At 40.9% G+C, this 13,787-nt stretch overlaps 1 protein-coding gene across 4 annotated transcripts in view; it reads left to right on the forward strand.

Annotated features, from left to right (window-relative positions):
- The window catches only part of GRHL2 (grainyhead like transcription factor 2), a 165,953-nt gene that overhangs the window by 126,107 nt on the left and 26,059 nt on the right, over positions 1–13,787 (forward strand). For all 4 annotated transcript variants that reach the window (XM_027131538.1, XM_027131540.1, XM_027131537.1 and 1 more), the window contains 3 exons: positions 8,125–8,212; positions 8,705–8,844; positions 13,473–13,504. In XM_027131538.1, the coding sequence (XP_026987339.1) occupies positions 8,125–8,212; positions 8,705–8,844; positions 13,473–13,504 (260 nt within the window). The remainder of the gene's footprint in view (positions 1–8,124; positions 8,213–8,704; positions 8,845–13,472; positions 13,505–13,787) is intronic.

Here is a 13,787-nt window from a genome sequence, read left to right on the forward strand (position 1 = left end):
GACTGTAAAGACATTGATAAAAGGACTGATGGTGAGCATTATGTGTATACTTACCTTGGATCTAATTCTAAATGATGGGAAAGACAGTAATGGCAATGTGATATGTTCTGACAGTGTAGACATAGTACAATTATTTAAAAATTGGGTAGGGTGGGGAGAGAATATGAAAAATAGAATAAGCTGGCAACTGCTTATAGGTGTTAACTGGACGTAAAAGGGTGAGTTCAGATAGGTCCCGGGGAGAGGAGAGGAAGGGGAAAAAAGAGGTTAGTGGCTAATTCAGAATTGCCAGCACTCTTAAAGGTGCTACAGTCAGATGTAGATCAAAGATCTACCACGCCATTAAAATGTCCGAGTTGTAGTTTAGCAGAGATAGAGAGTAGGAAGAAGTGGGCCTCTGTGAACAGAGGCAGAGATGGTCATGAGAAAAGAGAAGGAAACACATTAACTAGAACTGCACTGAGTTTAGGGACGTGTGGCATAGCAGTGTCTCTAAAATCTCGATAGCCTTTCAGGTCATAATGACTTCAGTTAGTGCTACTCGTCAGAGCAGCACAGCTCTCTCGGGGACAGTTAGGCAGCCCCCACAATACAGAGGAGACACAGTTAAGTCAGTAAGACACGGTTGTTGTGTAGAAGAGAAACCTGCCAGCGAGCACAAGTAACTCGCCAGAGTCACACGGTGAAAAAGCAGAGGAGCTGGATGCAAATCCACATCTGATTCCAAACTCCTACTCCTTATATCTTTTTTTTTTTTCTTTTTTTTTTTCCCTTATATCTTTAATTCAGCATATTAAACATTAAGAAAGCATTTTCAAATGACGTACAACGTGGAATTTTTAAACTACATGTGGGAGAACGTTTATACAATTTGAATTCCTTATTTTATTCCAGAAGTTTCAAGGGAGATGGTAGAATTCCCCTCAGTGAATCTCCTTCTTGGAAGGGACGAGAAAGATTAGGATCAAGGAGAAAGGGAGGGAAGGATTGAATGGAGGCCCTGGGCAATCCATTTACCTTCATGTCATAGTTGGAATTGAAAGTAGGAAAGAGAGGGCTTAAGGGATACTCATATAATTATTTTTTTTCAAGTGTTGAGGTCATAAATACTAAAAATCAAAACAAAGCAAAAATGCAGAATACATAGAGAGTTGTATTGTTGTTCACCTGTGCCCTAGAATGAGAGGGACTCTTAAGAAACTAGTGATGTAAAGAGTTTCTAGTGGGTAGTTTTTAGTTTACGTTTCCCAATGTTGAGTGTTAGGGAACTCACAAGGAAGAAATCTCATGGGACAAGCAGGGTGTATTAACTTTAACTGCTATTAATTTTTCTGATAAGCTGGAAACAAAATTTTTTTGCTATAATTTGTTATCATATTTGTAGCTCTGATTTAAAAATCCAGGCAAAATCTCACTCCTGGGAAATTAAAAAGTTTAATTCTTGCACTTTTCAAATGGGTGTGTAAATGCAAATGATTAATTTGAATTATCCTCTAAAGCAAAAGAATTAAGAGCTATTCTATTTAAAACTGTAAATTTCCCAGTCACAGTCTAGAGTTTTAAACAGATGGTATTCTGCACTATTTTTAGTTCCCCAGCTTGATTTCTAATTAATGCACCTGTGAGATTGCAGATGAAGATAAAGTCCTTCTCTACCTTTTTTTGATATTATGATACTTCTATTGAAATACATGTTTATGAATTTAAAAATTCAGGATCTGCTATATGGCTGTGCCTATATCAATACTTATGTCTACATCTTTATATCCGTATTTAATTACTTCCATTATCTTTTGAAAGACAAGAATTATATTGCTGAAGACAGTGACTATATATTGTTCAAAACTTGAGAATAAAGCCACATTGCCTTAAGAATTTTTTTCTCTTTATTAATTCTTGTTTGGAATGATCTTGGAGACAATGACTGTTGGAGATTATGAAAAGCTAAAGATATCCCTCCAAACTACCTTCTTAGCCAACTTAAATAGTTTACGGCCACATTCTTTTTTTTTTTTTAAACACCTTTATTGCAGTATAATTGCTTTACAGTGGTGTGTTAGTTTCTGCTTTATAACAAAGTGAATCGGCTATACATATACATACATCCCCATATCTCCTCCCTCTTGCGCCTCCCTCCCACCCTCCCTGTCCCACCCCTCTAGGTGGTCACCTCAGTTATCTCTTATTTTTATTTTATTTATTTATTTATTTATTATTAACATCTTTATTGGAGTATAATTGCTTTACAATAGTGTGTTAGTTTCTGCTTTATAACAAAGTGAATCAGTTATACATATACATATGTACCCATATCTCTTCCCTCTTGCATCTCCCTCCCTCCCACCCTCCCTCTCCCACGCCTCTAGGTGGTCACAAACCACCTAGCTGATCTCCCTGTACTATGCGGCTGCTTCCCACTAGCTATCTACTTTACATTTGGTAGTGTATATATGTCCATGCCACTCTCTCACTTTGTCCCAGCTTACCCTTCCCCCTCCCCGTATCCTCAAGTGCATTCTCTAGTAGGTCTGCATCTTTATTCCCGTCTTGCCCTTAGGTTCTTCTGACCTTTTTGTTTTTTTAGATTCCATATATATGTGTTAGCATATGGTATTTGTTTTTCTCTTTCTGACTTACTTCACTCTGTATGACACTCTCTAGGTCCATCCACCTCACTACAAATAACTCAGTTTCGTTCCTTTTTATGGCTGAGTAATATTCCATTGTATATATGTGCCACATCTTCTTTATCCATTCATCTGTTGATGGACACTTAGGTTGCTTCCATGTCCTGGCTATTGTAAATAGAGCTGCAATGAATATTTTGGTACATGACTCTTTTTGAATTATGGTTTTCTCAGGGTATATGCCCAGTAGTGGGATTGCTGTGTCGTATGGTAGTTCTATTTGTAGTTTTTTAAGGAACCTCTGTACTGTTCTCCATAGTGGCTGTATCAATTTACATTCCCACCGACAGTGCAAGAGGGTTCCCTTTTCTCCACACCCTCTCCAGTATTTACTGTTTGTAGATTTTTTGATGATGGCCATTCTGACTGGTGTGAGATGATATCTCATTGTAGTTTTGATTTGCATTTCTCTAATGATTAATGATGTTGAGCATTCATTCATGTGTTTGTTGGCAATCTGTATATCTTCTTTGGAGAAATATCTATTTAGGTCTTCTGCCCATTTTTGGATTAGGTTGTTTGTTTTTTTTGATGTTGAGTTGCATGAGTTGCTTGTCTGTTTTGGAGATTAATCCTTTGTCAGTTGTTTCATTTGCAAATATTTTCTCCCATTCTGAGGGTTGTCTTTTCATCTTGTTTATGGTTTTCTTTGCTGTGCAAAAGCTTTTAAGTTTCATTAGGTCCCATTTGTTTATTTTTGTTTTTATTTCCATTCCTCTAGGAGGTGGGTCAAAAAGGATCTTGCTGTGATTTATGTCATAGAGTGTTCTGCCTATGTTTTCCTCTAAGAGTTTGATGGTGTCTGGCCTTACATTTAAGTCTTTAATCCATTTTGAGTTTATTTTTGTGTATGGTGTTAGGGAGTATTCTAATTTCATTCTTTTACATGTAGCTGTCCAGTTTTCCAAGCAGCACTTATTGAAGAGGCTGTCTTTTCTCCACTGTATATTCTTGCCTCCTTTTTCAAAAATAACGTGACCATATGTGCGTGGGTTTATCTCTGGGCTTTCTATCCTGTTCCATTGGTCTATATTTCTGTTTTTGTGCCAGTACCATACTGTCTTGATTGCTGTAGCTTTGTAGTATAGTCTGAAGTCAGGGAATCTGATTCCTCCAGCTCCGTTTCTCTTTCTCAAGAATGCTTTGGCTATTCGGGGTCTTTTGTGTTTCCATACAAATTGTGAAATTTTTTGTTCTAGTTCTGTGGAAAATGCCATTGGTAGTTTGATAGGGATTGCATTGAATCTGTAGATTGCTTTGGGTAGTAGAGTCATTTTCACAATGTTGATTCTTCCAATCCAAGAACATGGTAAATCTCTCCATCTATTTGTATCATCTTTAATTTCTTTCATCAGTGTCTTATAATTTTCTGCATACAGGTCTTTTGTCTCCTTAGGTAGGTTTATTCCTAGATATTTTATTCTTTTTGTTGCAGTGGTAAATAGAAGTGTTTTCTTAATTTCACTTTCAGATTTTTCATCATTAGTGTGTAGGAATGCCAGAGATTTCTGTGCATTAGTTTTGTATCCTGATACTTTACCAAATTCATTGATTAGCTCTAGTAGTTTTCTGGTAGCATCTTTAGGATTCTCTATGTATAGTATCATGTCATCTGCAAACAGTGACAGCTTTACTTCTTCTTTTCCAATTTGGATTCCTTTTATTTCTTTTTCTTCTCTGATTACTGTGGCTAAAACTTCCAAAACTATGTTGAATAAGAGTGATGAGAGTGGGCAGCCTTGTCTTGTTCCTGATCTTAGTGGAAATGGTTTCAGTTTTTCACCATTGAGGATGATGTTGGCTGTGGGTTTGTCATATATGGCCTTTATTATGTTGAGGAAAGTTCCCTCTATACCTACTTTCTGCAGGGTTTTTATCATAAATCGGTGTTGGATTTTGTTGAAAGCTTTCTCTGCATCTATTGAGGTGATCATATGGTTTTTCTCCTTCAATTTGTTAATATGGTGTATCACGTTGATTGATTTGTGTATTTTGAAGAATCCTTGCACTCCTGGAATAAACCCCACTTGATCATAGCGTATGATCCTTTTAATGTGTTGTTGGATTCTGTTTGCTAGTATTTTGTTGAGGATTTTTGCATCTATGTTCATCAGTGTTACTTGCCTGTAGTTTTCTTTCTTTGTGACATCTTTGTCTGGTTTTGGTATCAGGGTGATGGTGGCCTTGTAGAATGAGTTTAGGAGTGTTCCTCCCTCTGCTATATTTTAGAAGAGTTTGAGAAGGATAAGTGTTAACTCTTCTCTAAATGTTTAATAGAATTCACCTGTGAAGCCATCTGGTCCTGGGCTTTTGTTTGTTGGAAGATTTTTAATCACAGTTTCAATTTCAGTGCTTGTGATTGGTCTGTTCATATTTTCTGTTTCTTCCTGGTTTAGTCTCGGAAGGTTGTGCTTTCTAAGAATTTGTCCATTTCTTCCCGGTTATCCATTTTATTGAAGTCCACATTCTTAAAATAAATTTAAGAGAAACAATTTAAGTGCCAAATAAAAAAATAAAGATAGCCATCCCCATCAAAAGGTGGCAAAAGTGATCACAATATAATCAGGAAATCCTCAGGCATATTTTTTTTTTCAAATTTAACCCTCCATAGTGAACATATAAGTTGGGGAATTTATTTTCAAATGATAAATTTGGTGTTTGCAGAAAATATGCTATTCTGGAAGAACTAGACTTTTTTGTGCTTTAATGAGAGTGAAAAGATTATTTTCTAGAAGCTTTGGGTCACAAATAATCAAAGGAAGGAAAGGAATTCTTGGAAGGTCATGTTCAAGGATGCTTTCTCTATGTTAATTGAATGTATCAAAGCTGCCCTGGGTCGTTGTGAAGTCAAAGCTTTATTTTAGATATGAGAACTGTGGCTCTCGAAGTTTGGATACTATCAGAATTGTTTTGGTGTGCTGATATCTGAGCCTTCTGGGCAGGAATTTCTTACGTAGATGTGGTACTAGGGCTAGACTCTATGGAGAGCTGCTCTATGTTTTATGTTAATCCTTTGGATTTGGCATATCAAAGAATACCTGTAAAATAATGAGCAGGTGATTTTATTTCCTAGTAATTGACATTGAACATATATAATCCTGAAACAGATTAATTTCAGACCTTTTTCTCATAGCAATTGTACAAAATAAAGCACCAATTTAAAAATAAAATTGCTTGACAAACCTCGGGGTGTGTCTTTGGTGAGTTGTAGTTTATATAGATGAATTTCCATATTTCTACTTACATCAAATACCATATTGTACAGTCTTTCAAATACAGAGAAAAATGTCTTGCTTGGACACAATAAAAATGAATAGGGGCCTTTTGCTTATATCTCACACCCATTTGAACAAAGTCATGTTCGTGCATTTAACACTTTATTTTCTGAAAATATTATACGTTATCTAGACAAAAAACTCTACAAAACCTTAGTATATGTTGAAGAGACTTGCAAAGGAAATATTTCTATATTTTTTCTCCCTCTTTCTATGAATTTCTATGGTTTATAAACCTCAGTGACAATTCAAAAGTTGAAGCTCTGTGAAATAATTACTCCCTTTTGGTAGTAAGAAGTTTTTGGGCATAAAAATGCGTATTTAAAATATGTGATTAAACTATTATAACTATCCAAATCTTACCTATGTAAAGCTCTTAGAACTCACCTGCCACAGAGGCAGTGCCCCATCAGGATTAGCTGTAATCACTCATTCTTCAAGAATTAGCTCTAAAGCCATGATGGATACCTTGATTGACCATACATCCCTGTTGTTTCATGGCCTTACTTTGGCCAGAATTGGGAATCAACTTTATTTTAAAAAGCCAATTTGATAAGCAAACTCTATATTTCAATGTTTTAATTCAAACCATTTGTGTGTCCTTTTCTGTGAATTGCCTATTTCATGGCTCTTGTCTATTTCTTTATTGGTATGTTAGTTGTTTTTTTTCATTTGAATCATTATTTATATATTAATGATTTAACACTTTATATGATATTTTATTGCAAGTATTTTCACCAATTTGTCCTTTGCCTCTTTTTAAAATAAATTTATATATTTATTTTCATTTTTGGCTGCGTTGGGCCTTCAGTGCTGCGCGTGGGCTTTCTCTAGTTGCGGCAAGTGGGGGCTACTCTTCATTGTGGTGTGTGGGCTTCTCATTGTGGTGGCTTCTCTTGTTGCGGAACAGAAGCTGTAGACGCGCAGGCTCAGTAGTTGTGGCTCGCGGGCTCTAGAGCGCAGGCTCAGTAGTTGTTGCGCATGGGCTTCTTTGCTCCGCGGCATGTGGGATCTTCCCTGACCAGGGCTTGAACCCGTGTCCCCTGCATTGGCAGGCGGATTCTTAACCACTATGCCACCAGGGAAGTATCCTCGTCCTTTGCTTTTTAATCGATTTGTGTGTGTGTTTAACAGAAGGAGTAAGTTGTATACTCTCAAATCTATCTCTTTAGTGTGTGATAACTTGGGGGCAGTTTCTAGGGGTAGAGGTTGCTGGCCAGTCCTTACTTTACTATCCCTTAAATCCACAAAGGGCAGGACCAGTAAATGCAGATCTGAAATCTAGGGGAGGAGTCTAGGCTGGGAGTATATATCTGGATGTCACCTGTCTAGAGCATCATGGAAATATGGGTGTAGATGAATTCTTCTGTCGTAAGAATGGAAAGAGAGAAAAGAAAAGGAAACTGTGTTGGAATGTCTATTTGGGGAGTGAGAAGAGGAAAACGAGTTAGCAAAGCTGACCAGAAAGAGAAGATATTCAAAGAATCATGGACGGCCAAGAAGGCAAGAGACATAAGGTGACGGTCAACTGGTTAAGTCAGATGGATTTGGCAAGAGAAGCCAATGAAAAAGTCAAAATACAAGGAACAGAGGAGCAAAAAGGAGGCAAATAGACCAGCCTCTTTTCTATTCGGTCAAATGAGCACCATCTCCAAGAGCATATGAACATATTAAGACAAAACCCCAAATCATACTTGTATGTACAAAATGATCTTAAATCCTCTGTAGTTTACTTATGCCCTCCCTCATTTCCTCTACTGCAATGACTTTTTATAGTTCCATACCAACGAGCAAAGGAAAAATTTTGTAGGGAATTCGCACTCAACTTTAATGCCCCCCCTCCGTGCCCAGGAATGATGTTAACGAGCTGATGCTTCATCCTACAACATTTTATTATAATCAGTAAAATTACTTAACCGGCTTCACTGCGATAGGGAACAGGGGGAACTCTGGGAAGAGTGGGATCGCTTGGAGGTCAACAAGGTACTGTAAACGAAGGAGCAGTCTCAGCCTTCAGAGTGGAGGCCTGACCTCGCCGGAGGACAGAAACGGGGCTGCCTGGCTCACCTCCCCACGTTTTGGTTCTTATCCCTGTGGCTTGTGTACAGACAGTTGCTCTGGTAACATGCCTAGCATTGTCTGCATGTGTTTTTCCCTGTCAGGGAGCAGAAAGAAAAATCCGAGACGAAGAGAGGAAGCAGAACAGGAAGAAGGGGAAAGGCCAGGCCTCCCAAACCCAGTGCAACAACTGTGAGTGTGGCTGCGAAGGGGTAGGCTTTGTCTGGGCCAGGTCCACTGGGGAATGGGTGAAAAGAAGTGGGTTGCAGGTAAAATATGGACATGCAAGGGATGGCTTGCTTTTCCCTAGCAGTGGAGAAGGGGCGAACTGTCCCTGTTAAACGTAAATAGAATCACATGATCACAATGTTAGAACTAGGAGGGATTTTTCTAATGTCAAGGAGACCAACATCCTCCTTCTCCAGACAAGGAATCTAGGGCACAGGGAGGGACAGGAGGGCAAGAGGGGACTGGAGCTCCCCCTCAGGAATGCTCACGCCAAGTCCACTCTCTTTCTGCTGGTTTGGTGATGGGAGAGGGGAAGCTTTTAAAGTGTGTTCACATCTATGGTGTTTGGGAATCTTCATAGGAGACAATCATGAACTTTAGCTAAGGTCAGATCTTACAGGTGAGAGTTTAGTCATTCACAACCTTCTCACTTATGGGTTTTGTGATTGTGTCCAGCCTCTGATGGGAAGTTGGCGGCGATACCGTTACAGAAGAAGAGCGACATCACCTACTTCAAGACGATGCCTGATCTGCACTCCCAGCCCGTCCTCTTCATACCCGATGTTCACTTTGCAAACCTGCAGAGGACAGGACAGGTATGGCCTCCCTGCTAACATCTGCCTGCCATCCATTCACTGGGCTGGTAGAGCCTTAAGACAGCATCACTTCAGGCACTGTTGATCTTAAAAATAAAACCCATGAATTCAACAAAAAGTCAGCTCTTCCCTACAGAAAATGGAATTTTATAGAAAGGAATGTCTCAGGAGAGGAAACCAACTTACTAAGGGGAAGGTGAGAGTGAGCTGATAATCTCGAAGTGTTGACAAAGCAATGAAAGAGGAAGAAAGTAAGAAGGCTGATAACCTGTAAGAAAAGTTTTGTTTTGTTAGTTTTGTCATGTGGGATCCACCTGATGCGATGAAGCTCCATCTAATGGTGGGAAATTGAACTGCAACCATAACTTTAGAAAGTTGCCCAAGAGGAAAAATTCTTTGATTAAATAAAACTCTATCAACAATTTTTCCCTTAGTAAATTAACAGTTTCCATTGAATAGGTAAATAATTTCACACCAAGAGAAAAATGAGATTGTGGACAAGCCTTTTAAAAAAAGTTCCTGTCTTCTAGGTATATCTATAAGTGAAATTATAGAAATAATATTATATAAAGATCCAATAATTAACTCATATGGTAGCTCAAGTTGATGAAATGTTATGCAGCCACTAAAATTATATTTATGAAAACTATGTAGCGACATAGGAACTCATTATGATAATGTTCAGAGGGGAAAAAAGTACAATAGCCATTTGTATCTATACTGTGATTCCAAATATATACCTGAATTCGAACAAGACAAATTGTAATACTTGATGAGTAGGGCTAGGAGATGGATGACTTTTTGTAATGTCTTTAGTATTATATTTTTTATGTTATGAATTAAAATTGTGTGAGATAATTACTTCCCCAGTGTTAGCCAGAATTGTCTTTCACCAAACCAGTTGGGTTTAGTGACTCTTGTATTGATTAGTTTTCTTTTAAACTCAGAGTCCTCTGAGGAAAGGTCTGTTGAGAAACAGGTGCATAATGACACATTCCAGTTGTTCTTCCATTCTAAGTGTTCACACACTCATTAGAATTGACCTTAGTCTAGGAGCAGAAATCATTATCAGCTTAACTTTCTCTTTCTGGAGAATATTTTGTGTATGAGACAAAGCAGTTGTACAACCAGGGCTTTTTTTAAAAGTTGCTGTTTTTGACACAACATGGCAATAAAATACCCATAGTTTTTTCTTAGAGTGCATTCCACTAAAATGTAGCATTCCCATCTTGTCTTGCTTGTTTGATAGGAAAAGGACACAAAGAAGAAAGGAAGAATATTATGATTTATTAAGCTATGAGGGCCAGCACCTATTTTTATTATTTTTTAATTCCCAAGAACATGATGGTGATTTGTGTATTTACAGTCTTCGTAAATACATGGGATTTTTTGAAGCTAGGTGTCCACACCTTCCAGGAGAGAGGGGGAAACTGAGTTAAATTGCTCTTATTATTTACTGGTGTGATTCTGGCCTCAGCCCGGTGTCAAAACTGACAGCCTGACCTGTTCTCTTGGCAAGATTTCTCTGAAATACACAAAGCTGTAAATGAATCCTAAGAGGAAAAGTGACCAAATCTGACTGCTCGTGACTGTCAGTCCTCTGGCCTCACTTGCTCCCTCCGTGTCCCGAGCTGGGCTCCTAGCCTGTGGCTGAATCAGAAGGAAAGTGTAGCCTTTACCGTGGGTTGGTTGCAGCAATTTGCAAAGCAGCCCAGTCAGCGTCCCCTGGGGCGTTGCGAAGTGAAGTCCTGCTGTCTGGGGCTGTTCTTGAAGAGCCTCAGGCTTCCCCTGTGGCCTTGGAGTCAGAGTTAAGGGGCTCAGTTAGGGAGCCTGCCTGGGCTTCAGGCAACAAAGGAACACACTCTTCTGTGCTCTGGAACAATGGGTGAATGTCCTGTGGTTGATCGACTTGCTTGGCCGAAGGAAAGGAGCGCCTACTGTGTAGCTGGCTGGAACTTGAAAGGCTGCCTTTTCTTAGAAAAGCTGCGGGCCTTGGGAGATGGGTCCAGAGGCAGGAGGGAAGAGGGCAGCGCCGTGGCGTGAGAAGTGGGCATGGGACAGGGCTTGGCTGACTTTGACAGGCAAAATGAGAGCTAGTTGAGGCAGATCAAAAGCTGGGCCAGTTTTACCCTAAGGGAGCAGGGGCGGGTAGGGGAGGAAGGGCCATGGTACCCACTGCAGGCGTGAGCCTGGTAAAATCAGCCACGCGGCAGCCCTGCACAACTGCGGGGCAAGCAGCTGTTTAGCTTTCATGGTCGGTGAGCACTCCGAGCCACGCTGAAGGCACCTCTGCTCTGGTCACGTGGCCTGGGGAGCAGGCTTTTCACTATCAGCCCACATGTCCCCTGCTCCCTCATTATCTCACTGATTCACTTGTGGGGTGGTACATTCACCAGACGGTTATCAAAACCTCATATGAGGGCATGAACCCAACGTGCAGGCTCTGTGGAGATCTTCAGTCTCCCTCTTCTCGCACTGAAGTCCTGATACGCACTGTGGCTTCTGTCGGGAATGCCTTTAAAAAGAAGGGACAAGGGGAGCTTGGGAGAAACGGTGGGAGGCAGAGGCATTATCCCACTGGATAACATGTACTTGGCGGGTATGAGCCTTCCTCTAGCCACCTGAACACAGGGAGGACATCATTCCTCCCTCACACCCTCAAGAACCGTCTCCCCACTTGAGGCTTGTAAACCCTCCATCCCCCAGATCAGAGGCATTCTTTTTTTTTTTTTTTTTTTTTTTTTTTTTGCGGTACGCGGGCCTTTCACTGCTGTGGCCTCTCCCGTTGTGGAGCACAGGCTCCGGACGCTCAGGCTCAGAGGCCACGGCTCACAGGCCCAGCCGCTCCGTGGCATGTGGGATCTTCCCGGACCGGGGCACAAACCCATATCCCCTGCATCCGCAGGCGGACTCTCAGCCACTGCGCCACCAGGGAAGTATAGGCATTCTTGATAAGAATGCAGGTTCCCAAGTTCCATTCCAGGCCTTTCAAATTAAAATCTCTGAAGGGGGACTCTGGGAATTTGCATTTATGAGAAGTTCTCCAGATAGTTTTTATGCACTCTAAAGTTTGAGAAACACTGTCTAAAAATTAAATTCGTGCAATAAGCCCTACAGCCAACCAGGAAGAAACAGTGGGTCATTACATGAGAGGAGGAGAAATGACAGTGCAAGGAGGTGATAGGGACGGTGCAGCAGAGGCTGCTCAGGAGGCCAGGAGGACACTTAAGAGAAGGCTGCTTCCAGCTTTGGGTCACCAGTCACCTTTGCAGAGAGCTGTCCATAACCCTACCAGGGTGGTGCAGCAGGGTGGATGTATTATGCCACGTTTAAAGAAACCAGCGAAAGACAAGCCACCATCAGGAACTTTTCCTCCAAATCCAGTTGTGTGTCCAGTGCCATGGCTCAGGCTCCCTTGCTTATGTGGGTCACTCTATATGCATCTAAATAGACAGTCCCATTACTAGCACATGTCAGTGCTCTGATGCCACACTGAAACGTGGGGTCTGGGGAGGAAACGTGTTACCTTCATTGTTCTCTGTTTAAGAAGAAACAAAGTATACAATACAACCATAGACATTAAAAAGTTTAAGAGGAAAACGTTCCCTGTGGAAATCCGAGCTAATGTCTAGAATGACTCATTCCCAAAGAGTTCCCGGTAACCAGCTTTGTTATATAACTAAGTTTGGGTTTGGCAGCATCCCAGGAACTGCCACGAGCCTTTGAGAAAGTTTCCACGGAGAGTGTCAGTCTAGACACAGCTGTTTCTCTCCCAGGTGGCTGCAGCAGGGACAGTGAAGAAATGGATTAGAACCAGAGGTGACTTTGAAGTTAATGTGTGAATGTTGGATACTAACTTGAGTTTCATCCTTCACCCAAATGGAAATGGTCCTGCAGCACATAGTTAAAGCTCACAAAAGGCCCACAATTCATTGTCATAAATAATTGGATGAAGAGGACTTAACATACATAACGGATACCCTCTGGATTTCCGGAGTTGCATAAAATAAGGATGCTTCATAATGTCTTTAAATCTGATTCTGCCTGCTGCCATGCTGGCCACCAAAAGAAGTCTCTTTTCCTTCTGGCCAGAACACCTCCTAGAGCTAAATGACCTTTCCTGGCCTGAGGGTAGTTGACTCCTAGATTTTTGTGGTCGCGGGATGCCAGGGTAACCCAGGTCCCTTTGGGGAAAAAACAGAGGCCTGGGGTTACTGCCGTGGGGACTTCCTGTTCTGCTGTCTTCTCCAAAGCACTCTGTCTGGAGTCAGCTCTCCTGTGGACTGGATGGGATTGGTTACTCACAGGCCCTGCTCCAAGGCCTTCGTAAACAATGATTTTTAGATCTTGCTAAAATATTTCCTTAATGTCAAAAGCAAGATTTGGCTTAGGGCTATAGGTAAACTGATTTCCAATTTTAGTTCATTAAAATCTAAGAAGTAACCCTAGGGAGACTGTGAAGAGGTTAAATTTGTATTTCCTCAGACACACATGTGCAGCATCATTAAACAGATTTGTCTTTTGTCTTTTTTGAGACAGTGTAATGCCTTAGGAAAGTCTGTGCATCATGTAATATATTTCCATTTCTTGTGTCCAAACTACAGTAAGCCTGTTGTTTTGTTCCACAGGTGTATTACAACACGGATGATGAACGAGAAGGGTAAGACGCTCGGTCTTTTCACTCAAGCACCCAAAGTCAGTTCATGTCAGTAGAAATGGGTTTCCAAGCACAGGGTAATGGGGCAGGGGGCGAGAATGTCTGCTCAGCCTCCAGACTCAGAGCTAGGAAAGGCTTGACTCTGGGGATTGTCGGGAAGGAGGCTGGGGAATGCCATTCTCCTTCCAGGCAGATGTAGCACAGTATACTGCTAGGCAACGTCTTCTAGGCAGTGTAGCACAATATACTGCATCCTTGATAGGTGGTCAGCCAGCTTCTACTTGAA

The sequence above is a fragment of the Aethalodelphis obliquidens genome, unplaced genomic scaffold (genome assembly GCF_003676395.1).
Source record: "Aethalodelphis obliquidens isolate GAN/ISIS:26980383/991018 unplaced genomic scaffold, ASM367639v1 scaffold39, whole genome shotgun sequence".
Taxonomy (NCBI): domain Eukaryota; kingdom Metazoa; phylum Chordata; class Mammalia; order Artiodactyla; family Delphinidae; genus Aethalodelphis; species Aethalodelphis obliquidens.